General features: G+C 52.5%; 12 protein-coding genes across 12 annotated transcripts; 8 read left to right on the top strand and 4 right to left on the bottom strand.

Annotated features, from left to right (window-relative positions):
• Positions 1–3,656: 3,656 nt before the first annotated feature.
• Positions 3,657–4,178, top strand: CLAFUR5_20394 (uncharacterized protein; the record flags this gene model as incomplete). The annotated part of the gene is made up of 1 exon (XM_059463230.1): positions 3,657–4,178. One exon carries the CDS (start codon positions 3,657–3,659, stop codon positions 4,176–4,178), a length of 522 nt encoding a protein of 173 aa, XP_059318843.1.
• A 1,059-nt stretch (positions 4,179–5,237) lies between these two features.
• Positions 5,238–5,682, top strand: CLAFUR5_00001 (uncharacterized protein; the record flags this gene model as incomplete). Its single annotated transcript, XM_047899149.1, has 2 exons — positions 5,238–5,312; positions 5,365–5,682. The coding sequence occupies 2 exons, from the start codon at positions 5,238–5,240 to the stop codon at positions 5,680–5,682; spliced, it is 393 nt and encodes a 130-aa protein (XP_047755990.1).
• A 1,183-nt stretch (positions 5,683–6,865) lies between these two features.
• On the top strand, positions 6,866–7,118 carry CLAFUR5_00002 (uncharacterized protein; the record flags this gene model as incomplete). The annotated part of the gene is made up of 2 exons (XM_047899150.1): positions 6,866–6,880; positions 6,942–7,118. The coding sequence occupies 2 exons, from the start codon at positions 6,866–6,868 to the stop codon at positions 7,116–7,118; spliced, it is 192 nt and encodes a 63-aa protein (XP_047755988.1).
• A 36-nt stretch (positions 7,119–7,154) lies between these two features.
• CLAFUR5_00003 (uncharacterized protein) lies at positions 7,155–7,585 on the top strand (the record flags this gene model as incomplete). The annotated part of the gene is made up of 2 exons (XM_047899151.1): positions 7,155–7,277; positions 7,310–7,585. 2 exons carry the CDS (start codon positions 7,155–7,157, stop codon positions 7,583–7,585), a joined length of 399 nt encoding a protein of 132 aa, XP_047755989.1.
• Positions 7,586–8,555: 970 nt separating this feature from the next.
• CLAFUR5_00004 (Ecp2) lies at positions 8,556–9,109 on the bottom strand (the record flags this gene model as incomplete). Its single annotated transcript, XM_047899152.1, has 2 exons — positions 8,556–8,803; positions 8,860–9,109. The coding sequence occupies 2 exons, from the start codon at positions 9,107–9,109 to the stop codon at positions 8,556–8,558; spliced, it is 498 nt and encodes a 165-aa protein (XP_047755993.1).
• A 1,499-nt stretch (positions 9,110–10,608) lies between these two features.
• Positions 10,609–12,411, bottom strand: CLAFUR5_00005 (L-amino-acid oxidase; the record flags this gene model as incomplete). Its single annotated transcript, XM_047899153.1, has 1 exon — positions 10,609–12,411. One exon carries the CDS (start codon positions 12,409–12,411, stop codon positions 10,609–10,611), a length of 1,803 nt encoding a protein of 600 aa, XP_047755994.1.
• A 680-nt stretch (positions 12,412–13,091) lies between these two features.
• On the top strand, positions 13,092–15,015 carry CLAFUR5_00006 (Scytalone dehydratase-like protein; the record flags this gene model as incomplete). The annotated part of the gene is made up of 3 exons (XM_047899154.1): positions 13,092–13,380; positions 13,430–13,903; positions 13,976–15,015. 3 exons carry the CDS (start codon positions 13,092–13,094, stop codon positions 15,013–15,015), a joined length of 1,803 nt encoding a protein of 600 aa, XP_047755991.1.
• Positions 15,016–15,727: 712 nt separating this feature from the next.
• On the bottom strand, positions 15,728–16,757 carry CLAFUR5_00007 (uncharacterized protein; the record flags this gene model as incomplete). The annotated part of the gene is made up of 2 exons (XM_047899155.1): positions 15,728–16,195; positions 16,248–16,757. The coding sequence occupies 2 exons, from the start codon at positions 16,755–16,757 to the stop codon at positions 15,728–15,730; spliced, it is 978 nt and encodes a 325-aa protein (XP_047755992.1).
• Positions 16,758–18,293: 1,536 nt separating this feature from the next.
• Positions 18,294–19,903, top strand: CLAFUR5_00008 (tRNA (guanine(10)-N2)-methyltransferase; the record flags this gene model as incomplete). The annotated part of the gene is made up of 3 exons (XM_047899156.1): positions 18,294–18,407; positions 18,532–19,785; positions 19,838–19,903. 3 exons carry the CDS (start codon positions 18,294–18,296, stop codon positions 19,901–19,903), a joined length of 1,434 nt encoding a protein of 477 aa, XP_047755986.1.
• A 417-nt stretch (positions 19,904–20,320) lies between these two features.
• Positions 20,321–20,818, bottom strand: CLAFUR5_00009 (uncharacterized protein; the record flags this gene model as incomplete). Its single annotated transcript, XM_047899157.1, has 1 exon — positions 20,321–20,818. The coding sequence occupies one exon, from the start codon at positions 20,816–20,818 to the stop codon at positions 20,321–20,323; it is 498 nt and encodes a 165-aa protein (XP_047755987.1).
• Positions 20,819–22,262: 1,444 nt separating this feature from the next.
• CLAFUR5_00010 (Pyrroline-5-carboxylate reductase) lies at positions 22,263–23,362 on the top strand (the record flags this gene model as incomplete). Its single annotated transcript, XM_047899158.1, has 2 exons — positions 22,263–22,416; positions 22,545–23,362. 2 exons carry the CDS (start codon positions 22,263–22,265, stop codon positions 23,360–23,362), a joined length of 972 nt encoding a protein of 323 aa, XP_047757159.1.
• A 302-nt stretch (positions 23,363–23,664) lies between these two features.
• CLAFUR5_00011 (Terpene cyclase) lies at positions 23,665–24,777 on the top strand (the record flags this gene model as incomplete). Its single annotated transcript, XM_047899159.1, has 1 exon — positions 23,665–24,777. The coding sequence occupies one exon, from the start codon at positions 23,665–23,667 to the stop codon at positions 24,775–24,777; it is 1,113 nt and encodes a 370-aa protein (XP_047757158.1).
• Between the last annotated feature and the right edge of the window lie 48 nt (positions 24,778–24,825).

Below are 24,825 nucleotides of genomic sequence, written 5' to 3' on the forward strand. Positions count from 1 at the left end.
TCGCGGAGAGAGGCGGCGAAGACTTAAGCTTTAGGCTACTTAGTAGTAGTAGTAAAGGTAGCGGCGTTTACCTAGAAGATCTTAGTATACTTAGGACCGCGCTAAGGCGGCGGAGAAGGCGGAGGTGCCGGAGGAACTTCTAGAGGGAAGCTAACAGTAAGTGAAGTCTAGTCGATAATAGGTCGGTATCGTCTAAACTAGGGGAGGCCGAGGATAAACTTCTAATACGGTAGGGACGTAAGGAAGCTAGTGATCGACATACGCTTGCCTCCGAGGGTGATTAACGTGTATATAATATAAGTAATCTTACTAGTAGTAGTCTCTATGCCGTTAAAGAGTTTAAGGGTGCGAGGGTACTTCAGTTCCTAGGGTTCGAGGTTAAGAGAGGTCGCGAGTTTATAGTCTATAAAAGACTCGCCTAGTACGCTAGTATCTATAAGAGTGAGATTAGAAGAAGAGAGTTTCTTTAAGCCGACATTTATATTCGTAACGAACGGTTTATAAGCGTAGTCCTTGCCCGTCTCGTCGTATAGGTCTAGCTATACTATATTAATCCTTAACTTCTTTCCTCTCTTTACTTTCGGTAAACGTTATTCTTAGTCTTTATCGCGTCGATAAGGAAGACCTAGGCTTTTTCCTACTTAGCGGGAGTAGTAGGAGTAGGCTCGATAGCGCCGATAGCGCCGCGAACCGGGTTACGGGCGTTACGGGCAGCGAGCTACGGACAGTTAGCTACGATATAGCCTAGACCGCCGTAGTAGGTATAGAGTCCGGCCTAGCGACGGCGAAGCTTCTCTTCGGGAGTAAGCTTACCGTTAACGAGGCCCTAGACTCGAGGGACGGCGGCACTAGCGCTAAGATCTATAGCGTTACCTATAGAGACGGGAGGGAGAGCCGTAGGAGCGGCGGCGCCTAGTAGAGTAGCGAAGTAGCTTCCGGGACTACGAGGCTAACGACCTTAAGAACGGGAAGCGAGGAGAGAGGCGGTATGTTTTATATTAGAGTCGAGGCGCTAGTAGGTCTCGACGAGCTTACGGAAGCTTATAGCACCGACGTCCTTGTCCTCGAGGGCTCGAAGAAGCTCTACTAATAAACTACGGCGGAGAGTGCTCTTCTTAGTCTCTTCGTTATAGCCGGTAAACCCGATATCGCGGTTAAAGGCCGCGAGGTACTCGGCGAAGCTCTTGTTCTTCTAGAGGAGGTTGTAGATAGCGTTCTAGGCGGTAGCTCTACGGTCTAGATTACTAAAGGTAGCACGGAGGTCCTATATTAAGGTAAGGACGTCCGGGTAGCCGATAGTCTACGTAGCGTTGTCGATATAGTATTATACCTAAGCCGCGGCGTCTCCCCGAAGGAGGGAGAAGACGTACGTGACTTTGTCCTTCTCTTACGGAAAGTGGTCGGTATTAGCTAATAGCTTGATAGTGAGCTATGTCTTAAATGCCTCAAACTTGCTCTTGTTACCGTCGAACTCGTCTAGGTCGTTAACCTTCTTAGAGAAGTGCTAGCGGCGGTTATTATCGGCGTACGGGGCGAGGTTCTAGAAGGTGTTTATAATACCTTAAAGGTATATTACTTAGTTGTTTGCTTGCTCGACCTACTAGGCGGTCTCGCGGAAAGAGGAGACGGTACGGTTAATAAGAGCGTAGGCGGTGTCGGGGTTAGCGTTTGCCTAGGCACCGAAGGTAGCGGCGTTCGAGAAGGGGATGTTAGTCTACTTACTAAAGTGGAATAGAGTGCCTTAGTTGTCGAGATTGACACTTCTATCGGTGGCGTGGTCACCTATAAGGATGACTCGAGTAGTTAACGGTTTGTTAGTCTTTTATAATGTTAGGGCGAGAGCCTAGCCTATAAGATATAAGGGTAAAAGCGAGAATATAGGTACGAAGTGCAGATATAAAAGGGTATAGTATAATTGCTATACAAAACAAAAGACGAAGAAAGCAAGAGAGGCCTAGGGAAGGCTAGATATTTATACGCGACCCTCGCGAGTACGTGTCCCCGTATTAATAGGGCTAACCCGTATAAAGCCGCGCTTAGTAGCTTTGCTCAAAACCTTATTCTAACCTGCCCTACGTTCCGAGTCTTTCACGTGCTTCTTCTAGGGTCTAGCGTAGTCGCGGGTGCTCGCGGGAGTGCCGTAAGTCACATAGTTACGAGCCGAAGTGAATCTGTTAAGGTTTAGTAGAGGGGTGAATTTGGAGGGCTAGGTCCCGTAGTGAATATTACGGGGCATATAATTCTTAGCGCTCATATACTAAGCTAGACTGTCACTTCTTAACGACTTCTAAGTACTCTAAGGCTCTTCTGTCCCTACCTTCTATACACTCTATAGGGAGACTATAACAACTATATAGCGTCGTCGGTAGTCTACTACTACTCCTACGTTTATCCTTAAGTCTATATATTAAATATAGACTCGCGCTATACTACTAGTCGTATAGCTAGTAGCGAGCCTCGCTATTCTTAGGGTCGTACTATATTAGGTACTACTTAGCCTATAGTAGTCTCTTATACCGAGTCGCGCGTTTTTTATCGTACGCCGTAATCTCTTATTACGGTTATTATTAATAATCTACGCTCTTATAGATCCTATCGTAGCTCTTCTACGGATATAGAGACCTAGCTAAGTATAACGGTTTATAGTCGTATTAATATAAAGTAGCTAGGTACGTAGGAAAGAGGAGCGTAAGGTACGCCGAGGCAATATATAAGCCGAGGTACTACGCTAGTACGCGCGGTCACGTGACCTACGTACTAGCTAGACATTCGCTAGGCCTAGGGCCGTAATAGGGCGGGGTCGAGTAGCTAGCGGTATAGATATTCTAAATAACTATAACCTACTCTCTATTACTAGGCTAAGTAGCCGTAGGGCGAGAGCGCTATTCTAAGCTAGTAACGACTTTTATAGAGCTAATTACGCCTATTTAAAAGCCCGTCTTATCAAAGCTATAGATATCCTCGTTATAGTTATACTTAGTAATCGTCTATTATATAAGCTTAAACTAGGCCCTTATAACTTCTAGATCTTCCTAGAGTATTCTCTAACGGTCCTTCGCTCGGTTAAAGGCCGTTTCAAGCTTAGTAGAGCGCGAAACGAATCTCTCTACCTAGTTCTTACCTACCGGATCCGCGTCGCGTTTACCGAGTAGCTTATCCGCTATATCTACTACCTCGCTAAGGGTAGGCGTAAATCCTCGCGAATCGAGGTTAAGGATATATCGAACAATCGTCTGTTCTTCGGTTAACGTAAGTTTGTACTAGATAGGGCGAGTATCGACGCGAGGAGTGATTCCGTAGTACCGGCTAGTTAGCGTCGAATAAGGTACGTAATATACTGTAGCTACGCGTAGGAGACTCGGAAATTGGCCCTGACGATAGGTAGAGAGGGCAAGAGCAATTCTGCCTTCTTTATTAGACGATTGTATATAGTGTTGTTGAGACATAGTACGATAATCAAGAAGTTGGTCGTGCCAAGACAAAATTTCCAGCTCACTAGTGTTCCCAGCTCACTGGTGCTTTACGTTATAGCCTTTAGTTTTAATAGGCTACTGCCTATATATACGCTTAGATCGCGACAGTACTTACGTATCTCCTTCGCCGACTACTTCCTATCTTCTAATTCTTCTCCTCCGACTGGAACACAGGCGCACATAATGCCACCCAAAGAGCCAGCCTACAACATCGACTGGATCTGGTCCTTCGACTCGAACGTCCACGTCGCTAACAATCGCGAGTGGTTCACTACCTTCACACCCTTCGAGTCCAAGATCAGCAGCACCCACAACGACCTTACCCACCTCGTCGAAGGCGTAGGCGACGTCGAGCTCGAAGTGCGCAAAATCGTCGGCGACACGAAACGAGCGACAGGACCGAAAAACTCGAAGATCGTCCTCCGCGATGTGCTCTTAGTGCCGAGCTTCGTGTGCAATGTGATGGGCAACCCGGTGAGAGAGGACTATGATGTGTCGATTGGGGCGGAGAGGTGGCTGTGCGATAACAAGACGGGCAAAGGACTTGGGATGCTGGATAAGAACCCGCTGGGCATGACGAAGGTGCTGTTGAAGGGACAGGCGAAGGGGACGACGGGGCTGCCGAAGGATATGGATTACAAGCTGAATACTGTATGGGCGGAGGAGGAGAAGAAGAAATGGATGGAAGAGAAGAAGAAGACGTGAAAAGCATGGTTGCGATACCGTGACTGAACAACCGCCGCGACAGCTACAGAAACAGCACGCCGTGACTGCGATATTGAGAAAGCGGGCGTGAAGGTATACCGTTACGGCTGCGTATAAGAACATTGCAGGTGCCAGAGCAGCTGCAAGGCATTCCGCCATAAGGCCGGAGATGTGAGCGCTTCGCAAGAGCAGGTGAGAAGTGCCCCCCAAGTTGTGTATAAGGCGCAGGATACTTGCGCTCGGGATGACTCCGTTAATCTTGAAGAGAGTTTCCAATGTGGCAGCACGACCCAGTTCCACAATCAGCAAATTGCGACGACGCAGCGCCGAGAAACACGGTATCCTGGTCGTGATCGCGATTTCGAGGTAGAGATCGTCGAGGAGGACAGCTGCCGCGTTTCGTTGCACACAAAGGTACGCGAGGTGTCAGAGCAACCACAAGAGACGACGATGAGGCTTTCCCTCAGGGAAGCGGAGGCAGAACAGTTGCATCTTCAAGCGTAGCGGCAGTCGCGCCATCAGCAGTCTTGCAAACGCTCGGATGCCATTGGCTGTACCGCAGAGAACAGACCGCAAGAGAACATGGACATTGCAACGAAACACAATTCGCTCCTCGGCCTCCGCCAAGTCAGTTTGCCTCGTCAGCAGATGCGCGAGTGCGCCAAGCTGCAACAATAAGTGTACGTTGAGGTGGAGTCGTTGTCATAATTCATCATTGCAAAGAGCCACAATCCAGGCACTGCAGGTTAAGCATTTGAGCGACTGGTGCCTGTGTCTTGCGCGAAGACTTGCTTTGATGTTGCGCGAGGTCACGAGAACCACGCTCAGGCAGTCATCCCATGAAGCACCGCAGGAACTTCATCGTACCATGTCTTGCAGCATTATGCATTTCTGAGGCAAAGGGGTATCACTTGGATCACTAGGCATCGTCGCAGTACATGGCACTGCCAATGTCGAATGCCATCTGGAGATATATCTACTGCCTACTGTTCTCCGCCGAACGCAACTTGAGAAACACCTTCGACCACAGTTCAGTACAACACATCTCCTCGACTCAAGATGTTCACCGAGTCTGCAGCCCTCGCCCTCTCAACCTTGGCCACCCTCGCTGTCGGAGTGCCTCAGAAACCAGCAGTATGCCCTCCCCATCCCGTTACCCATTGACAGCATCCTGACCTCGATCCAGACGAAGGACTACAAAATCGGCCTCCAAGTCTACGGCTACAACGGCGACCCAAGCGCCTACAAAGAATGGTACGCCAGCATCAACAAACTCGCAGTCCGCGAAGGCCGCAGCGAGTCGAAGGCGACGCACATCCAGTTCGGTGGACCAGTCTACAATGTCGACGTCAATGCTGTCAAATGCCGCGCGTATGGCGATGTAGAAGGCTCTATACCAATCGGTGGGACGTTTGATATCAATCATGTTCTTGATCTTGGAGGTGATCCTGTCGGGATGTATTCTATACTTTGCTACATCGTAGGCGAGGACGAGAAGGCCTGAGGCGGCTTGTGTAGCTGGTAGATGGTGCTTTTGCAGCTTGGACAACACAAATGTCGAAGCTCAGGATCTCCGGCCAGAGATGATCATAGGCAGGGTCATGCGACAGTATACTCTACTCTGTACTTATGGACAGCGTCAAAGGGCTGCTTATACTTTCTTTCCAAGTCTCCACGTTTGTCGACCATTGCAAGTCTTCACACCGGTGGAGACTACATTGCAGTGCTGAGTCGGGTAGTCGTGGGTCAGTGAGCTCTCCAGTCTGATCAACGTGCTACAGTCTCACGTACATCGTACGCTGGTCTTGAATGCCGTGACTTCTGTAGTGCTGCTTGAATATGAGGCAGACTTAACCTTTGCAAAATTATGCGACCGCAAATCTCCAGTCAGTGTGCTGTTGGCAGCCTATGATGAGCAACACGAATCGTCATGTTCTAGCTCAAGCCGGAATTTGAGGGCATCGAGCTCGCATCGGTTGCGATGGCGAGGCGGTGGAACACGGACCGTGGCAAGAGCCACGCCAACAGAGGGCATAAAAGAGGTGTCCACAATCTCCCGATCTTGCACGCTTACAGCACGACTCTCGCGAAACGGCTCACACAGAGTAGAAGCACATATCCGACAACCTCCATGCACACCTCCGCTGTCATCAGCCCTCTGTAAATTGGTCTAACCATGGCGTTCCCTACCGCCATCAAGGTATTATGCCATCACCAAGAACTTCTCAACTACAGAGAATAACTAAAGACCCCTAGCGCCGCTATCGCACTTGCAATCACACTCCGTACGATATCTACTAAGGTGTACAGGTTTACGTCTGCGGCTCAGACCGCGTGCACCCAGACTATTGCAGCCACTGGCCAACATGGATCAACGAGCTCACAGCTCTAGGCACTGACACGGAGTCTGTCGCGACGTCCGTACGCATCGGTCGAGGGACTAAGAGACCGGGTGATCTTCTGGCTCTCAACTTGGATGTCAATGCGGTCCAGTGTCGTGCTTATGGCGATAGGGAGGGCACGATCCCCGTAGGAGATCTATTCAATGTTACCTAGCCGGCAGTGCTAGGGAAGGAACCGGTCGGGCGGATAGTATCTTGTGCAATGTGGTGACGGATAAGGAGCACACTTGATGCTCGATGGGATTTCGTGCTTGACCATGAAGTGTGTTCAACGCCTTCGCTAAGATGGCCCGGGAGGGGGTCAGGTATCGTACTAGAGCAGCAACTCATCGGATATCTAGATCTCCTATGCATCTTACAGGACCTGTCTAAGGTCGTAGAAGTTGCACTTATTCTCGAAGAACTAGGCGTCCCACATGAGCAGAAATTCTTGTCACTCACAGACGTCGACGATGAATTTTATCTCGCTCCTAATCCGAATGGCAGGGTACCCCCTACAGTCCAGTATTCTGATACTGGCTTGACGACAGGGGCGTAAGATGACGAAATTCCGGAGATGCTATTCTCAGTGCCGATGATCATTTACAGTCAGGTGCCAGCATCGGCTACCTCTGCGAGAAGTACGACACTAACGGAGTGCTTGAATTCAGCCACGCGCAAGGCAAATTGGAAGCTCGCTGATGGCGTGGGTTTTCAGGTGTCTGGTCCGGCCAAATCTCCTCTCAACAGACTTCAAAGACTGCAAGACGGCTAAAATCGTCCAGGCAACGCTATCACAACGAACCCTTGCGCATCAACAAGACTGTCAATCACCACATGCTTGGGAAGATTGGAGATTACTTGACTGGCGACAGAACCACGTACACAGAGCTGATGTGGCTGTCGTACATGATCGTAGGGATGAAGTTGCATGCCGGCTTTCTGGGGGAAGGTCCGTACTTTCATGCTTGGGAGCAGGGGATACCGGAGCGACCTGCTGTGAGGAGTTCAGAGGTGACTGGATGAGTATAAGACAATCGGAGGGAAAGAGGTAGAATGACCAAACCGGGATGAAGGCAGTCTGCCTGCTCTTTGCATCGGTGGTAAGGGGGACTCTTTGCAAAGGAGTGCAAGCAAACTTGAGAGTGTGCTGTCTTGCCACTCCAATGATGCCGGATCATCGCATGAAAGTGACTGGAGTCCTTCTCCAGTAAGGAACCTCCTCACCATGTCGGAAGTACCTTCATCGCCAGCAACAAGCAAGTTTCCAGCCTACCAAGAGACGCCTCAGCCAGAAGCTCAACCACTCCAAATGGCGCATCGCTGCCTGATCGAGCCTGCAGGCGGACGACACAAGCATCCTCACTGCGACGCCATGAACGCCGTCGGCTACGTCGTTCGGACCTCCAAGCTCTACAGGTATGGCGGTCCAGTTGTGCGCGTAGAGTACTCAGGCCTCTGCTGTGACGTGATGGTCTGCGCGAAGGGAATAAGCACCTACTGCCGAGACTAAATTCCATTCACGACAGAGCAGCTGATAGCTGGCGAAGCACCATCAGCGGCAGGGCGGAAACGCCAGGCTGACGAGGCTGAAGGCTCTGCATCTTTGACGGTAGGTGCTAGTCCGTACAAAAGGGTTGCCGTTCGTTCCATGAGAAGGACTGCACGGGCGATGGATACGAACCGTTGGAGCCGAATAAGGGGTTAGAGGATCATGATGTGCCGAAGCAGACCAGGAGATGATGGTCTGGTTCGACGATTCTGCGAATCAGGCTGGAGGCATGGACGGTTATCGAAAGGCTTTAGTGTGGATGCCGAACTGTGATGTCTGTATCAGAGCTGTGTGTGGTTGAAAGATCAAGTCGTATGGTTGACTACTAGCTTCAAGATCCATTCCGTTGCTCTGTATATTTGATTATGCCCAAGCTTCGACACCAGAAATGCCATGTTCAGCTCTGCTACAACCTGGTTCTAGCAAACCCGTCTGACGCGGCCTCTAGTCATCGTTGGACGGGTTGTACGATGAGCTGGCAACAATCCACTGAACTCTGACCTGACCACCACGATCCACAGAATCGCACGTAACTTCGCCCTCCGCGGAGACAATTTGGTTGTAGGTGCCCTTGCTGGAAACCTTGTTGGCCTCACCGAAGTTTTTGACAGAATCAGTGAGAAGGTCAACGGCATCCGCACCGCCAACCAAGCCATTCCGCCAGCCAGCAATGACGCGGACGTTGAATGCACCTGGAAATGGTATGTCAGTATATTCAAGAATTGTCGTGGGAGGCTCTGTGACGTACAATCGCCATATCCGCCGAATGGTCTCGCCCAGCTGTGGGACACTGAGAATTGAGAATCTCTATTGATGTTTTCAACCATCTGCCGGCAGTCATTGACTGGTGCCTGTGGAATGTCAAAGTCTTGGCCGTTGTTAAAAGTTGAGGCATCGCAGCGGTTTGAGCCGGGCGAGTTGCCAGCGTTCCGAGGCAGAACGTTGCCCATGACTAGCAGAGGGGCGAACACGGCGGCGGCGGCGGCGTTGAAGAGCATCGTGAAGCTGGTTGTATGGTCGTGTGATGTTGGCACAGGAGGAAGAGTGGTGTTGTGTGGAGAGTGTACTGTTGTTCGAAGTTCGGTGAAGGTAAACTTGGTGGGCGTTGAGGCGCATACTTAGGGGACTATAAATACCGTTCCCAACACTCGAGGTCATTTCTGGTGGCGAATTTGATCGAACTGTAAGGCTGCATCTTGAGACACGATCCTTGGACTGGGCATCGCACGAAACGCCCTACCCAGGCCATAGCGTTCGACTTGGGCAGTGCACTGTTGCAACCTGCTTCGTAACTCATGTAGCCAAGGGTCCAGATTTGGATTTCCTGGGATCTAGGATTTGACACCTAGACGGTAAACTCCTTCGTCTTGGAATCGTACAGCGTCTGTCAGCAGCGGAGTTACATTTCCCGTTAGTGCAGATCGTCTTATCCCAGCGGAAAGCAGGATCATAGCCATCGGCCGGCGCAAACACTGCGAACGCTAAAGTAAAGATGTTCCTCCGGTGCTGACAGACGCTGTATGTTGCTAAAGGTGGTGACACTCGTTGTTCTGAGTAGCGCCACGTGCCGCGTCACGACCTGGGAGTACGAGCATCCACTGCATCCCTCTGAAGACTCACCGCCAAATAGCTCCCGCTAGTTTCCATCTGAAGACAAGGAAACCTTGGCTGCAACCCTTGACGATGCTAATTTGACAGACGATTGACAACGATTTTCGGCTAACCACAGCCTCGCACTAGGATTGCCCCCGTCTCATAAACACCTACAGTCTCTGTTCACCTCCGATCGTTACCCACCGGTTTGACTGGCTTTTGCAAGGTCGAGAAAGAAGCATAACCAGCATCGATAGTGCTTCCGGATGCTATGAAACTGCGCTTAGCCGGGTATTAGAGTGCTTTTACGGTGTTTCTGTCGTCCTCTTGCCTACTTCTGGACGTTACAGGGTTAAAGTGGGTAACGATCGGACGTGGAAGCAGACTGTACAGGACTGCACAGGGATAGCGCCTTCCAGGCACAACTTCCAGCTTGGGGTACGCTGTTCCTCACGACCAGGATGAAATTGCTGGAATAGCGGCGTACAGGTCGACACGGCACCGAGGTGACCAGAATCCGGAGTGACCCTTGCAGATGTTAGAAATGCTATGTACAGTATCAAGCGAGATCAGCAAGGCTACGGCATTGGTAGATGAAGCGATCGTGACAAGTGTCCTTTGCGATAATGTTGAGCAGGTCAACAAAGGATGAAGACGATGTCTCTTCGAATTGGCGATGAGTCAGCATTGTTTCGACATCTTCATTCTTGCCGTCGACATCTCTTCTCTCTCATCATCATCACCTTCGATCGGCCGTTTTCATCATCGCAGCAACCCGAGCATATCACTGCCTTATCACCATAACATTGATTCGAGCACGCACTGAGACTGCACATACGACAGCCTGCTCAAGTCGGCGAACTTATAGCCAGCTTCTTCGTGAAGGACATCATCTACAGCAACTTTAGTTCTTCAGCACTCCAGCCACCGGCGACACGACATAGGACTCATCCTCCAACCCGATCCACCGCCCCATCCACCTCTGATTCAGCTCCTTAGCCTCCTCCACCATCCCAAGCTCCAGCAGCAACTGCACCGAACCCCTCACAGACTCATGCAGACTCGAGCTGACCCACGCATGCGTTGGTGCGGTATGTTCTCCAAGAAAGATGATATTCTTCTCCGTTCTATGATACGCCGGAATATACAGCTTATGCTGCTCGACGTCCGGCCTTGTCCACGAAGTCGCCGTGAACTCGTCCTGCAACCAACAAAGTCTCTCATAATCACCAGTGTACAGATCACGGGCCTCCTCGCCGTGTAGTGAGACGATAGCATCAAGAACGAGATCGACGTGGGTCTGGTCGAACATGCTCACGAAGCGGTCGCTCCAGTCTCCGCCGCGGTAGTGGATGATGACACCGGGACGGCCAGTCTCGTTGAGGCCGTAGCCCGGGTAGTAGAGAGCGCCGACTGCAATGCTTTCGGGTTGAGAGTAACCACCAAATATTGGGCGTTCGCCTTTCTCCCAGAAGCGTTCTTCGAAAAGTAAGGCGACCTTGCATGCTGACTTGAATCGCAGACCGGCTTCGCTGATGGCGCGGCTGAGGACCGAGGAGAAGGCTGGAAGGTCCATGAAGCGGGTCATCGTGAAGGGAGCGGCCATGAGGGTGTAGTCGTACTCTTTGCACCCGAAGGTACGGTTCTTGCCGGATCCTGTCTGCCAGGTGATGCGGTTCTTGCTGGTGGTGTTGCCGGACTCGATGGCCTCTACTTTCGTCACCTTGCGGTTGAGAAACAGCCTGTCCTGGACATGAGGAATGAACGCATCGGAGAGACGGTCGAAGCCACCATCAACGCACTTCCATTCAGTCTCACCCAGAGCACTGTCACTACCTTCCTGCGCTAGGTTGGAATTGTGGACCATCTCATCCCAGAAGACATCATAGTCGGTTCCTGTCCAGATGGAATCGGTAACATTCTCGCTTGCACCTAACACAGTCCGCATCAAAGCTTGCTCGGAATAGTCATCCAGATTCGCCTCCATGGCATGCTTGTGTGCACGCCAGACGTCTCGCTGGATCGACTTCAAAGTCTTCTCGTCCTTCAAGAGCTTGTCCATCTCTGCTTTGGTGTCCTTGTACTCCTGGGTAGACAGTCCGGACTTCGACGCCAAACTTGCGTTAGCAGCAATCTCCGCTCTTGTAGGAATACGACCATCTGGATGTCGTCCGGTACCTCTCGCAAGAAGCTCATTTGGAGAGTGCTGAATCCAAGGTATGAAGCCCACTTCCCATTTCGGATCATGCTGATTGAGCTCATTCAGCCAATCCGCCAACTGCCATACCATGCGATGATCAGTGTACTCATGCGTAGAGTTGTCGCTCTTGTACGTGATGCTGTAGGGCAGTCGCATCGGCCCCATCTCTGCAAACTCCTGCGTACCGCCCACGAACTTCGTCCTGAACCGCCCTCCAACTCGATCGCTGGCTTCTATGATCTCCCAATTGTGGATACCGATGCTTTCGAGCATGAGTGCTGTTGACAGGCCGGTGATTCCAGCTCCAACAATCGCAATCGAGACATTGTCGCGGCGTGGGATCGCTGTAGAGCTGATTGCGGCGACTCCGTCGAACCAAGCACCAAGTGAATCGAAGTCCTGTAGTAAAGGTTTGTCGTTGCTTTGCTGACGAGTCTGGATGACAGGAGTGCTTGAAGCGAGTGCCAGCAAAGACGCCAGGGACAGGATCGAAGTGGCCTTGAACATCTTGTCGGCGGTCAAGCTTCACCAAGCATAGAACATTGCACTTTGGCCATCCTCTTCCATTTGTACGATGACACGACTCGTCTCTGCATCAACATCCCACGCCACCTTCGTACCAGCTTGGAAAATCTTTCCGAAACAGCGACTCCAATATACGATGATCCCAGCACCGTGATGGCCGAACCCATGCAACATCCACGCGGGACGCTGTCGGTACTTTGTGAAGCTGCATAGTGAGCAAGTAAAACAACCCTAATGAAACCTACTGCGAGACTACTGTTGGCAGTAAACAAAGTTGATACTGCCGATAGGCTTGGACCGAGAGCTCGTGCTAATCTACGGCGTACGACAGCAAAAGCTCGCAGCGCTTTGTAGGCGTGAGGCGTGCGGTCTACCGTACAGCTGGCTTGGCGGGCCCTGAGCTCCAACAGGTAGTACCAAAACCAGTGGGAAGGGTATCCGGTGGTATCATGCGCTAGGTTCTGAGCAAGATGTACTGCATCCCCACAATAGATGGTGACATGTCGGTCTACTCTCGGTGGGACTTGAAGGATGTGTGTGTGTGTGTGTGTGTGTGTGTGTGTGTGTGTGTGTGTGTGTGTGGTGGAAGGCCTGGAAGTGGTCTTTCGTGAGAGTCTGGCAACATACCGAGTCGGTGTATGCGTTCTGAGCTTCTAAGCACGATGCTGACGTTCATGCGAACGACAATCGGGCTATCCCTGTTCTTGGCCAGCGGCGCAGCCGCGATCTCAACGACTGGACGTACGGCGACGCTCAATGGAATACAGTACTACATTCCATCAGAGGCTACTGGACACATTGACATATCGTCGACGGCGCTCACAGTCGGAGATGGCTTACTGCCTCTGACTGTCGCCAGCACGAATGCGTCTTCTTTCGAAGTCAACGAGCTCGAAGCCCTGATCGAAAAGTATGCTGAGGACGATGTATGGCAAGAGGTGTTTCTAGAAGGTGAGTGTTCAAGCGAGCAATATCAATAGCCGCATACTGACAAGAACAGCACTTTATGTTCAAAGCTCGAAGTCACGAATCTACAACACGACTCTGGAATCGGGTGTGAACCAGACCACAGCCGTAGTCGCGAGTAACAGCAATGCGATACTGCCAAATGGACCATACTTTGTCACCGCTTCTGGCTCACTCTATCAAGCCTACCGCCTGTACCCAGATACCCAAGGCGCATTCGTCTCAGCGTGCATTGGCTCCGGTGACGGATATCATAATCTTCCAGCCGGACAGTTCGACTCGTCGCTTGCAGTCGCAGTTCCCTCGCGCTTATCATACACCAGAACATCAGGGAAACCACTCGCCGGAGTCCGGATAGGAATCAAAGATATCTACGACATCAAAGGTCTCAGAACATCCAACGGCAACCGCGCCTGGCAACAGTTCTATCCTGTTGCAAACGAGACTGCAATCGCAGTCCAGAATCTGGTCGATGCTGGGGCTATTGTAGTTGGCAAGAGGAAGACCAGTCAGTTTGCCGTTGGGAAGACAGCTACAGCGGATTGAGTCGACTATGATGCTCCGTTCAATCTTCGTGCAGACAGATATCAAGATCCATCTTCATCTTCCGCTGGACCTGCAGCTGGAGAGGCGTCATATGACTGGCTTGACATCACCCTGGGATCTGAAAATGGAGGCAGCATTCGCAGTCCAGTACAGTACAACGGTATCTTCGGCAACAGGCCGAGCCATGGTCTCGTCTCACTGGACAATGTCATGCCTCTCTCTCCGTCATTCGATACAGCAGGCCTGTTTGCACGAGATCCATCGCTCTGGAGGACAGCCCTGCACGCCTTATATCGCTCGAACATAACTTCCACGCCATCGTTCCCCTCGCAGATCCTGACCATCGGCTTCCCCGCTGCAATCCAGTCCAATCTGGACGCCACATACTTCGACTTCCTGCACAACCACACAACCTTCCTCTCCGCCAACACCACCACTTTCAACCTCACCACCTCCTGGGCCTCAACAGACCCCTCTGGTCCGTCCTTCAATGTCTACATCAACAACACCTACGATCAGATCACCGCGAAAGACCAAGCCACACTGGTCCGCAATCCGTTTTATGCCGACTACGCCGCTGCTCACGAGGGCCGTGTACCATTCGTCAACCCCAGTCCTCTCGACCGCTGGGCTGTGGGCGATAACACCACCGAAACTGCGTACCGCGAAGCGCTGGTAAATAAGGAGACCTTCGCCGCCTGGCTCGACGAGGAAGTGCTACCAGCAGACGAAGCGTCCTGTTCAAAGTACCTGATGGTCTACATTCCTCGGATCCCGGCGCCGAAGTATCGCAACGCATACTTGAAAGGTGTGACGCCACCGTCTGCGTTTAGTACGAGTAGGATCAGTCCGATGGGTGGTGTGCCGGATTGTGTTGTGCCGATCGGGGAGGTGGAGTACTGGTCGGACATCACCAGGCGTACTGAGTATTTGCCGGTATCTGTTGATTTCATGGCGAGGAGAGGGTGTGATGGACTGATTGTGGATTTGGTTGAGGCGTTGTATCAGAGGGGGATTGTGAGGGAGGTGAAGACGGGGCGGAGTTTGGTCGCTGGTGGGGAGACACTGGTGTGAACAGGACCAGATAGCCATGGACGTGATATGTACGTCAAGAAGGTTAACTGTGCAAAAGAGTCGCCCGTAGCGCGATGGCAGGAGGAACATGCTATGAGCTACTTCACGGGCTGGAGCTCGTAAAATTGTCCAATACAGTAACCCCCCGACTGCTGTGTTGGCACTCGAGATAAACACGCTTGAGCTCAGCCGTCCCCCCAGAAGCTACTGTCGGAGGTCACAAGATTCAACGTCTCAATATTGCTTACCTCGGCGATTCCATCGACTATGGTTGCACAAGATGATGCTCGGTTGACAGGCTCAGATCTCGTGTGCGAAGTCGCATGACGGCACTCCGGAGGACCACCAAGATTGATGACTGTGATGTATGACCACTTGAGGTTTGAGAAGCTGTCTGTGTTGATGGTGCACACGTTATGAGGCAGGATCGATATGTGGGGCTGCTGATGGCGAGTGCTCGATCTCTAGGGTTGAGAGCTGCAGTGTCGTAAACGAACGGAGGAATGTGAGTATAACATTTCAATACGAGCAAGTTGGCTAGCGAATGCTCTCGGCAGACCGCCATGAGGCAGGCTCTGATTGCACTTTTGCAATGTGCACCAATCCATCTCTATTCAATGATTCGCGTGTCATCTGGTCGTGTGCCCTGTCTCCATCGAATATTGGCCAATTCCTAGGTACGAATCATGCGGACGTCGCCCCATGCAAGATGCTATTTCACCCCGTATTTCTGCCTAAGCTCCATGAACCGCTTGACTGACGCCTCCGATGCCCTTCCGATCACATCAATCTTCGTGTCGAAGTTGCAATTGTTGGTGGTCGTGAACTTGATGACCGACGCCGGGTCTAGCTTCACACTCGTGCCCCTCATCTTGTTGATCTCTAGTGGCGGGTGGTCGTTCTGCTTCTTGTACTGCTTCGCATCGACATGATACGGGATGACCCCAACATGCTCCCTTCTAAGCTCTGGACTCTTACCCTTGAGGCCATCGCCGTTGTACGTGTGCATTGGACACTCATTCCACGAGGCCTCATAGATCTCGACGATCATGAAGTAACCACCCTTTTGGGAGATCCTCAGTCCGTTGGGGGAGTCGAAGACATAGATGTTCTTCGTTGCATCAGTTTTCGCGTTGGGGTCGTAGCACACGCCGGTGTACCAATGCCAGATGAAGGTTCCCTAAGACTGCTGTTAGTGTCGTCCCAGAAGCACGAAAGACGTGAGAACTTACTGGTCTGAGTGTGTCGACGTCGATGCCAAAGGAGATGATCGCACCGCCGTAAGTGCGATTCGAAGCATTGTCTGTCTCTTTACTAGGGGAAGCGCGACGACTGGTCTTCTTTGAAAGTTGGCCGCCGCGCTGGCGCCCATCATGTGCACCTCTATCGGAGAACTGGACGTCGTTGCCAAACACCTTCATGTTGCCGCTCGAGTCGAGACGGTACACAGGCTGAAGATTGTGCGAACAGTTCTTCCCCTTCTTGCCCTTCCTCTCAACGTGTCGCCAATGAGCTTGGTCATCATCGTCTAGAGATTCGCGAGCCTCATGATGTCCTTCTGGAGATGTCGAGGGGCTAAGATCAACAATGTCCTCTCCTAGGTCCTCCTCCATCGCGCTCTGGTCGCCGAGATTGAGATTGTTCAAGGACTCGAAGAAGTTTGGCTTCGGGTGTTTCAATTTCGAGTTGTTTGTCCTAGGCGGCGTAGCTGTTGCTCTAGTCTTGTCGAGAAAGTTCGACATGGTGGTGGTTGCCTGATGCTGTAACGCGATTGTTGATAGCAAAGTTGACCCAAGAAAGAGAGAGCATTTTTAAGATGGGTGCTGAACATGTGTTGGGCACGGTGAATGGTAAACACCACACTCGCGCATGACCTGAGCATCGTCGCCAGATCTCTGGCTTGGTGAATGGAGATGGTGTTTCGAGGGTCGTGTAGACTGACCTCGGCCTCGAAATCGAGTGAATGATAGCCCACTTCCTTCCGCGCAAGGCCTCGTGGTGTTTGAGCTTAGCCACGGCACATGATCGCCAGACAAACACCTACTAGATGCCTTTGACCTACCGGGACAAGATCCGCGGTATAGATTTTAGAGCCTGAATTCAGAGAGAACGAGACACCTCAATGGGCGTGCTGAAGGCGACAATGTGCCACACCTCTTGATCTTCGATCTCGATCAAGTTCTGGAGCATCGACCGTTGACGCGGGCAGTAGCTGAGGCAAAAGCGGAGCTCTTGGGGGCAAAGACCAGACCTGTAGTTGCTGGAGCTTATATCACCTCGATACCGAACACAGAGTCTGGGTCTGTGTTTGATCCAGTTGATGGCGATCCTACGTGGGCCAATCCCATAGTGTTACTCGAATGGGTCCGTGATCTGCCAGGTGGGTATATCGATTGATCAAATGAGCTCATGAGGACCTTGACATCGATGACTGACACACGAGATAGGTTGAAGTCCACGACACCTGGAGCATGAGAGCCGAAGAATCCGAGAAGAGAAGAATCGAAAGCTGGCGGATGCTGCTGCCATAGCAGTTCGGACATTGAGCCTATGGTTGTGTATAGTCAGTCCAGTAGAGATGTATAAGTGCTCTCCCATGACATTGATGAAAGTCTCCTTGACCAGCAACCATTCTTCCTTTCGGCAGCGGTACTTAGAGACTGAGGCATATCTCCGAGCAATGTCTCCTGGTGCATCGGGGCCTTCGCCAGCTTCCTCGTTGACATAGACCTCTGCATATCCAGCTTCTTAATAGACATGAGAGCTGAGGCTGAAGATGTTGACACAACAGGCAGGGTTCTTATGGGTCGTTCGGTGCAGCATTTCCGGACCCCCGAGCTTGTTGAAGGTCGTCGCTCCCATGACAGTGGCATCGATGCAGTGGAAGTCATCCGCGGAGTGTATCCAGCGGTATCGATCGATGTCAAAGTCATGCTTGACGAGGGCGGCAATGCCTGCGCGGGTGGTGTCTTCAATGGCCGCCGTGATCATGTCCTTTTGGTAAAGGAGATAGCTTCGATTGCGATATGAGCATACTGCTTGAAGAGCAATGTCTTAGGCTTTGACCTGACGATCGTAGGATGAAGGAGGCCATGTCTGTGATAGAGCTGAAGAGGATGTTGTTGCGCCTTCATGGATTTCGGAAGAGGTCGTGCCGAGCCGCTTACGTAAGGCACATTTCGCAGCTTTTCGGCCTTCTTCGCGACTCCAAATCGTCCTCTGCTCTGATCAACACGATACCCGATATCGTCACCGCGGTGAACAGTCGCAGCTGAAGAATGGACTACCTCATTCGCTTTGTGCAGATGCACGAGACGTTCCGTAAGCCAGAGATTGATGCTCTTGCGCAGATCAACAACATCAGCATAGAATGGCTCTCATACACCGAAGAGGTAGGTCGTTGATCTGGTGAGGCGGAGGGTAAGTACTACCTTCATGCAGCATCTATCAACACGTCGGTATGCCTTCCTCCTCACCATAACGCTCAGACGCTTCAGCCAGCTGACGAGGTCCCAGTCACACTTATCCATCATCCGCTTCAAAGACGTCTCAGACCCCGGACTTGCTGCAAAGGCTCTCATGTCTCGCTCCATCCTAGCCTACGGCATGTACGAGCTCTGGGGCGCAACCTCTGGCGCAGACTACAAAGACCTGCACCGCGACATCACCACCCGCTCAAGACATCTCTGGTCGCACTACGGCAGGCAATCTTTCCGCTTCGAGCTTGACGCCTTCCAAGGCAAGCGCACCATGGCCGAGCAGCGCCAAATCATGGAGGACCTCGTCTTCATGGGCTTCACCGGCCCCATCGCCATGAAAAATCCTGACAACCACTTCACAATCTTCGAGGACTACAAACTGCACGCACCAGCGCCGCATCAGCTCTGCTTTGGCAGACTTGTAGCTGAAGCGGGGAGGAGAGCTACTGCGACGTATACGCTGAAGAAGCGGAAGTACATCGCCACGACGTCAATGGACGCGGAGCTATCTCTGATCACTGCAAACCTGGCACTCGCGGCACCTGGGAAATTGACCTACGACCCATTCATGGGCACCGGCTCCTTCCCACTTGCGTGTGCACACTTCGGCGCCAACACGTTCGGCAGCGATATGGATGGCCGCAGTATCCGTGGCAAGAAAGGCCGAAATGTCAAGGCCAACTTCGAGCAGTACTCCACCTCATCACTATACCTCGACGGCTTCGTGTCAGACTTGACCAATACGCCTCTGCGGGAGCAACGGTACCTCGACGCCATAGTCTGCGATCCACCATACGGCGTGCGTGAAGGGTTGAAAGTGCTCGGTAGCGAACGGCCACATCTTCAGGACGTAGTCTATCTAGCAGATGGAACTCCCGCTCACCTTGGTCCCAACTATATCCCACCGAAGAAGCCATACAGTTTCTTGCGGATATTGGACGACATTCTCGATTTCGGTGCGAGAATGCTAACGGACAATGGACGCTTATGCATGTGGATGCCTGTCGCAGGTGTGGATGTGGAGGAGTATGAAGCCGAAGACGAAGCGAAAGCAGCAAAGGTTGAGGTGGAAGTCGAGTATCCCGTACCTGAGCACCCGGCACTGGAGCTTGTGAGTACGTGCAGACAAGACTTCAACAAATGGTCAAGACGCCTTTTGACGTATCGACGGCTGCGGAACGATGCAGTAGACACGGCTGCTCTGGCAGCGTACCAGCTGAAGCGGCTGGACTTGCAGGCTGACGGGAATGGCAAAGTCACTGCTGATGATCTGAATGCCTTCAGGAGAAGGGTATGCTCATTCTACTCATTGGTGTCAAAAAGTCTTGCTGACCTTTCCCCAGTACTTCCAAGGCTTCCAAAAGCCCAGCCCAGCGCCGCAGACTACATACACACCACCGGCTGGATGAACCCAACAGCCTGAGGACTCCTCCAGCCTGTGCTGTTGGAACCACTGAGGAAACGCTGGCTCCACCAGACCACATAGCCCACGCTACCCAGCGTCGATGCCGAGTCACTGGCATCTGCTCTGGTGCACGCACTGCTCGATTATGTGCAACCTAGCTCTCTAGGGTCGTGCATAGCGCCCTCGACTATCGTGGCCGTGCCCTCGGGGCGTGTCGTCTTCGAAGCCAGTCTCTTCGCAGGTGTCCAAAGCGCTGAGCGGCACTGCCTAGACTTCCCATCAGACTCTCAGTAGCGGAGCCGCTCATGGTATCCATATCCTCCCAAACTCAGCAGCTCATCCAAACACCATGACCTAGGATCACCCTACCTTCCCTTGCTCTGCATAATCCTCCTACCCTCCCATCTGAATCCACAACCCTTCAAATCAACCCCCCACAACTCCTAAACCCACAATGATACACCACCTCCCAAACACCCTCTTTACTCCGAACCCAATGCAACAGCCCCAAACTATCCCTACTAACCCCCTCCACATCCCCCCTAATCTTCACAAAAATCCACACCAGCGCCTGCCCCGCAATCAAATCCACCTCCGCATGATCCAGCGCCACATCCATCCTCCAGGACGGATTCGCTGTCAACATCATCTTGTACGCCGCAAAGTGTTCATCTCTGTCGAGCTCGACGGCCAGATTGTTGTGGCGGGCGTGGAACTTGGGAGAGGTGTAGGCGTAGGCGCGGGAGAAGTCGCGGGCGTTGAAGCTTTTGACGAGGTCGCGGGATAACTTGGTGAGCTCGGCGGTGCCGTCGCCGAGGGCGAGGGAGCGGGTGCGGTGGGGGTAGTTCGAGGAAGGTTGTCTGGGGAGGAGGTAGGAGAGGGAGGAGGAGGGCGGGAAGGGGCCGTATGTGCAGGTCATGGTGAGGTGGTGGTGTTGGTGAGACCAGGCGTTGGTGTTGTCGGGGTCGTATTGCTGGTGCCAAACCAATGTTGACGGTGTGTTCTTTTCGTGTCGGTTACGATAAGGGCTTCGGTATGGTACTCTGTTGATATGCTATAGCGCAGTAGTAGTAGTGTAGTACATCATGGAAACAGAGAGCACCACCAAAGAAAGGCAGCATTGCAAGACATCCGGTCCCTCCGCCCGGATGCCGACTTACGATGTCCATGTAACCCCTATGGTACAGTGCCTTCCATATCGAGTCTGACACGATGCCAGGCATTGCAACTAGAGCGAGCCTCTAGACCACCATCAGAATCCTAGCACGCCTAGCAGGTGTTTAGACTGTTGATTGTTGCCCGGAGCGCCCCACGCTGATGTCACAGGGTCCTGCCATTGGCCTGTGGCGCGCCTTCCCGATCCATGCGGCCACGAGGACAGCACGAGCTGTGTAGATCGCGTTTCGCGTGTTGAATGTGCTTTCTCCATGCAACGTCGCTTCTGGTGGCCAGTGTGGGCCTGGACGTGAGTGAGGCTGTTGAGCTCCCTCAGACACGCTGGGTATGCTAAGGCCATGCCGCAGCCATGTGGAGGCCGCGTGAACGGGCGGACTCTGGTCCTGCCTGCGATGTCAGCACATGACGCAGGAGAATAGTTTCAACTGGCGACAGTGTCGCTCTACTGTGGTGAGATGGACCACAGAGGATGTATTGCTTGCAATGCTTGCAAGAGCAGCGGCGCCACAGTCCACTTGCACGTCGCTTATGCTGCGATAGCGTAAAGCACGCATCGCTTGCGAACAATCGCCGGACCCAGACTACTGCGTGATAGCAGCTTGATCACGCGGATGCCTTGTGATGATGAGTAGCAATGGCGCGCCTGTCCTTCGCGTGAATACGCAAATTCCGCAACAGGCAAGCGATGCCGGCGTGGCACCTGCCCGGGTCTCGAGATAACACGCAAGCTCTTTTGGATGTCCTTTCGACCGTCTTCGCGACCACGACCATGTGTCAATATTGACAGATCGTGTTGTACGCGTGCCATATCGCAAGACGGCTTGACCAGACCGTCAGCCGGGCATGGCGTTTCTACTGGACGTGTATCTTATTCCTTGGACACGTGTCTCGCGTACTCGAGAGGCGCCTTCACTGTTCACGCCGGGCGATATGATTCTGCTCTTGTCGATATTACAGCTCCTCTCCTCTCGTTCCACTTGATCGATAGGCTTGCACGGGACCGGATCGCGTTCGGTGCTGCTGCCGACGGCATATGGGCGGTACCGACAGCGCTTCTGCCCCGTATCAATAACACGTGGTAATGAGAGTAGAGGTGGTCACGCAATGGTCGAAGAGACGGCCACGGCTTGCAGCGGCATTGAGTTGCAACCAAAAATGTGATGAGTCAGCAAATTCTCCACCTTCCCATGTTGTTCTTGCACAACTCAACAGTCAGACAACTTCACGGCTCGCGGTTACGGATCGTCTGCACTGTTCCAAAGTCTCTCAGTATTACAAATACCGTCTCATCAGTCGCAAACATGGCGTCTGAACTCTCCTCCAAGACAATCGCCTTCATCGGTACGTGAAAACACTGAAAGTTGACCTCTCACATACAAGATGTACGTCTTCAACAGACACGACCACGATGTACGACACGTCTCATTGCTCATATTATCAATTCCCAAACACAGACTAACGTGTTGTAGGCGGTGGCAACATGGGCGCCGCCATCATCTCCGGCCTCGCAGCTAAGGGCATTGACAAGAAGAACATCATCGTAGCAGAGCCATGGGATGTCAACCGCAAGAAGATGGACGACCTTGGCGTTCGCACTACCACCAACAATGTCGAAGCATCTTCTGGCGCCGACATCATCATCCTCGCCATCAAACCACAAGTTGCAAAGACTGTGTGCCAAGAGCTCGCAGCATCAGCATTTTTTGGAAAGTCATTGCCGCTCGTCATCTCTATCGCCGCTGGAGTCACTGCAGCAAGTCTGAAAGATTGGTGCAAGACGAAGGAAGGCAAGAGCCCAGCTATCGTACGAGTCATGCCCAACACTCCAGCATTGCTTGGTGAGGGTGCAAGTGGTCTCTATGCCAGTGATGAAGTCAGCAAGGAGCAGAAGGATCAGGCCTCTGCTCTGCTAGGCAGTGTGAGCCAGGCATCGGAGTGGGTCGACAAAGAGGAACTGCTTGATGTCGTAACTGGACTTTCCGGCTCTGGCCCAGCCTACTTCTTCGCTATGGTCGAGCACCTTGTCGCAAGTGCTACCAAGCTTGGTCTTTCCGAGGAAGTTGCAACCCGTCTGGCAACACAAACCTGCCTCGGAGCTGGAAAGATGCTCGTGCAGTCATCTGAGCCCCCTTCACAGCTGAGGAAGAACGTGACCAGTCCCAATGGCACCACACAAGCAGCACTGGAGAGCTTTGAGGCATCAGGATTTGCTGCGATCGTGGACAAAGCCGTGAAAGCTGCCACAGATCGAGGCGAGGAGCTTGGCAGGACTTTGGGTGCTCAGTAAACTCAGTGCACCACGCTTCACGACGTATGCCTGATTACGACTTCACGCAGGAAAGCAGGATCAAAGCTATAGATTGCCGACTCGCAGGCAGCGACGTTTCTACGTATGAGAGTGTGCATTCACATGCTGGGCTCGTTCTCGCATAGAGTTCGGCGCCGGAGAAACAAGCGAAAATGATACCTCGGTACAACTCACACCACCAATGCCTGTATATGGCACTTCACCTCGTACTTGATGCTTACATTCCATCATCCCTATCTCTCCATCCACACAGCACCATCTGCACCACCCTGATCCCCAACATGGCGTACACCCGCCCCATAGCAATTACCTTGCTCGCCGGCATCGTGGTGACAGCTCACTTCTCCCTAGGCAAACAGGCCGAAAACAATGGCACCTTCGCCATAGCCGACGTCTTTACTTACACCACACGCACACTTCCCAACACTTCGATTCCGATCCGGATACCTGAGACTGGCATTGCAGCTGTGGACAATTACTTCGCCTTCATGGTCTCATTCTTCTGGGCTACACTCGACACCAGAAATGTCCGCGCTCACCTCCAAGGCCACCCACTCCTGGGCACGCTCTCTAGCACCTGGCTCTTGATGCTAGGCGAGACGCACCGTGGCGGTAGAGGCGCGGCTTCTGTGTTTGGCACTTACTTCCTCGAGATCATGGGAGAGTTGCTAGGAATTGGCATGTTCACGGGAGTCTGGTGTATCGTGCATCTCATCTCCACCTCCCGGCCCAATGCATCGAAGTCAGCGACTGGCAAGACGAACCTCACAGCCCTTGGCTGGGCTATGTTGATCGGCTACATCGTTCCAACTCTTGGCATGATCCACTGCGCGCCCGACGGCTCGGGACTCGCCAGCCAACAACTCTGGACCATCCTGCGTCTCTTCCACCCAATCTTCGTCTTTACATCCTACATAGTGCTATCCACCATCGTTCCCTCCTCCTCAGCCTCCCAAGGCGCATCAGGCCCACGCAAATTCTACATCTTCAGCATCCTCGCCTCCGCCTTCTTCCACATTTCAGCCGTGGGCATACTACTGGCGCCATACTTGACTCCCCTCTGGGTCAAAGACGAAGTCACCGCCGCTCTCAATATCTACGACTTCTACGTCCCATATCCGTATTGGCTGGACGCGGTGCCGAGACAGGTGTCGTTTGATCTTGGGGTTGCGACGTTTTTGCAGTGGGATAATCTTTGCTCGGCGAGTGCGATTTGCGTGTGGGCGGCGGCTTTGTATGTTGAGAGTGGAGGGAAAGGCAGGATCGGGGCGTTTGTGCAGGCAGGTGGTGTCGCGTTGTTGGCGGGGCCGGGGGCTGCGGCGGCGTTTTTGATGTTGGAGCGGGATGCTGCTGTGGCGGCTCCTGTGGTTGAAGGAGGGAAGAAGCAGCGATAAGTCGTGGCAATGGCTGAAAGGCCGTTGGAAAGGCTTGATGGAGACTTT

The sequence above is a fragment of the Fulvia fulva genome, chromosome 1 (genome assembly GCF_020509005.1).
Source record: "Fulvia fulva chromosome 1, complete sequence".
NCBI lineage: Eukaryota > Fungi > Ascomycota > Dothideomycetes > Mycosphaerellales > Mycosphaerellaceae > Fulvia > Fulvia fulva.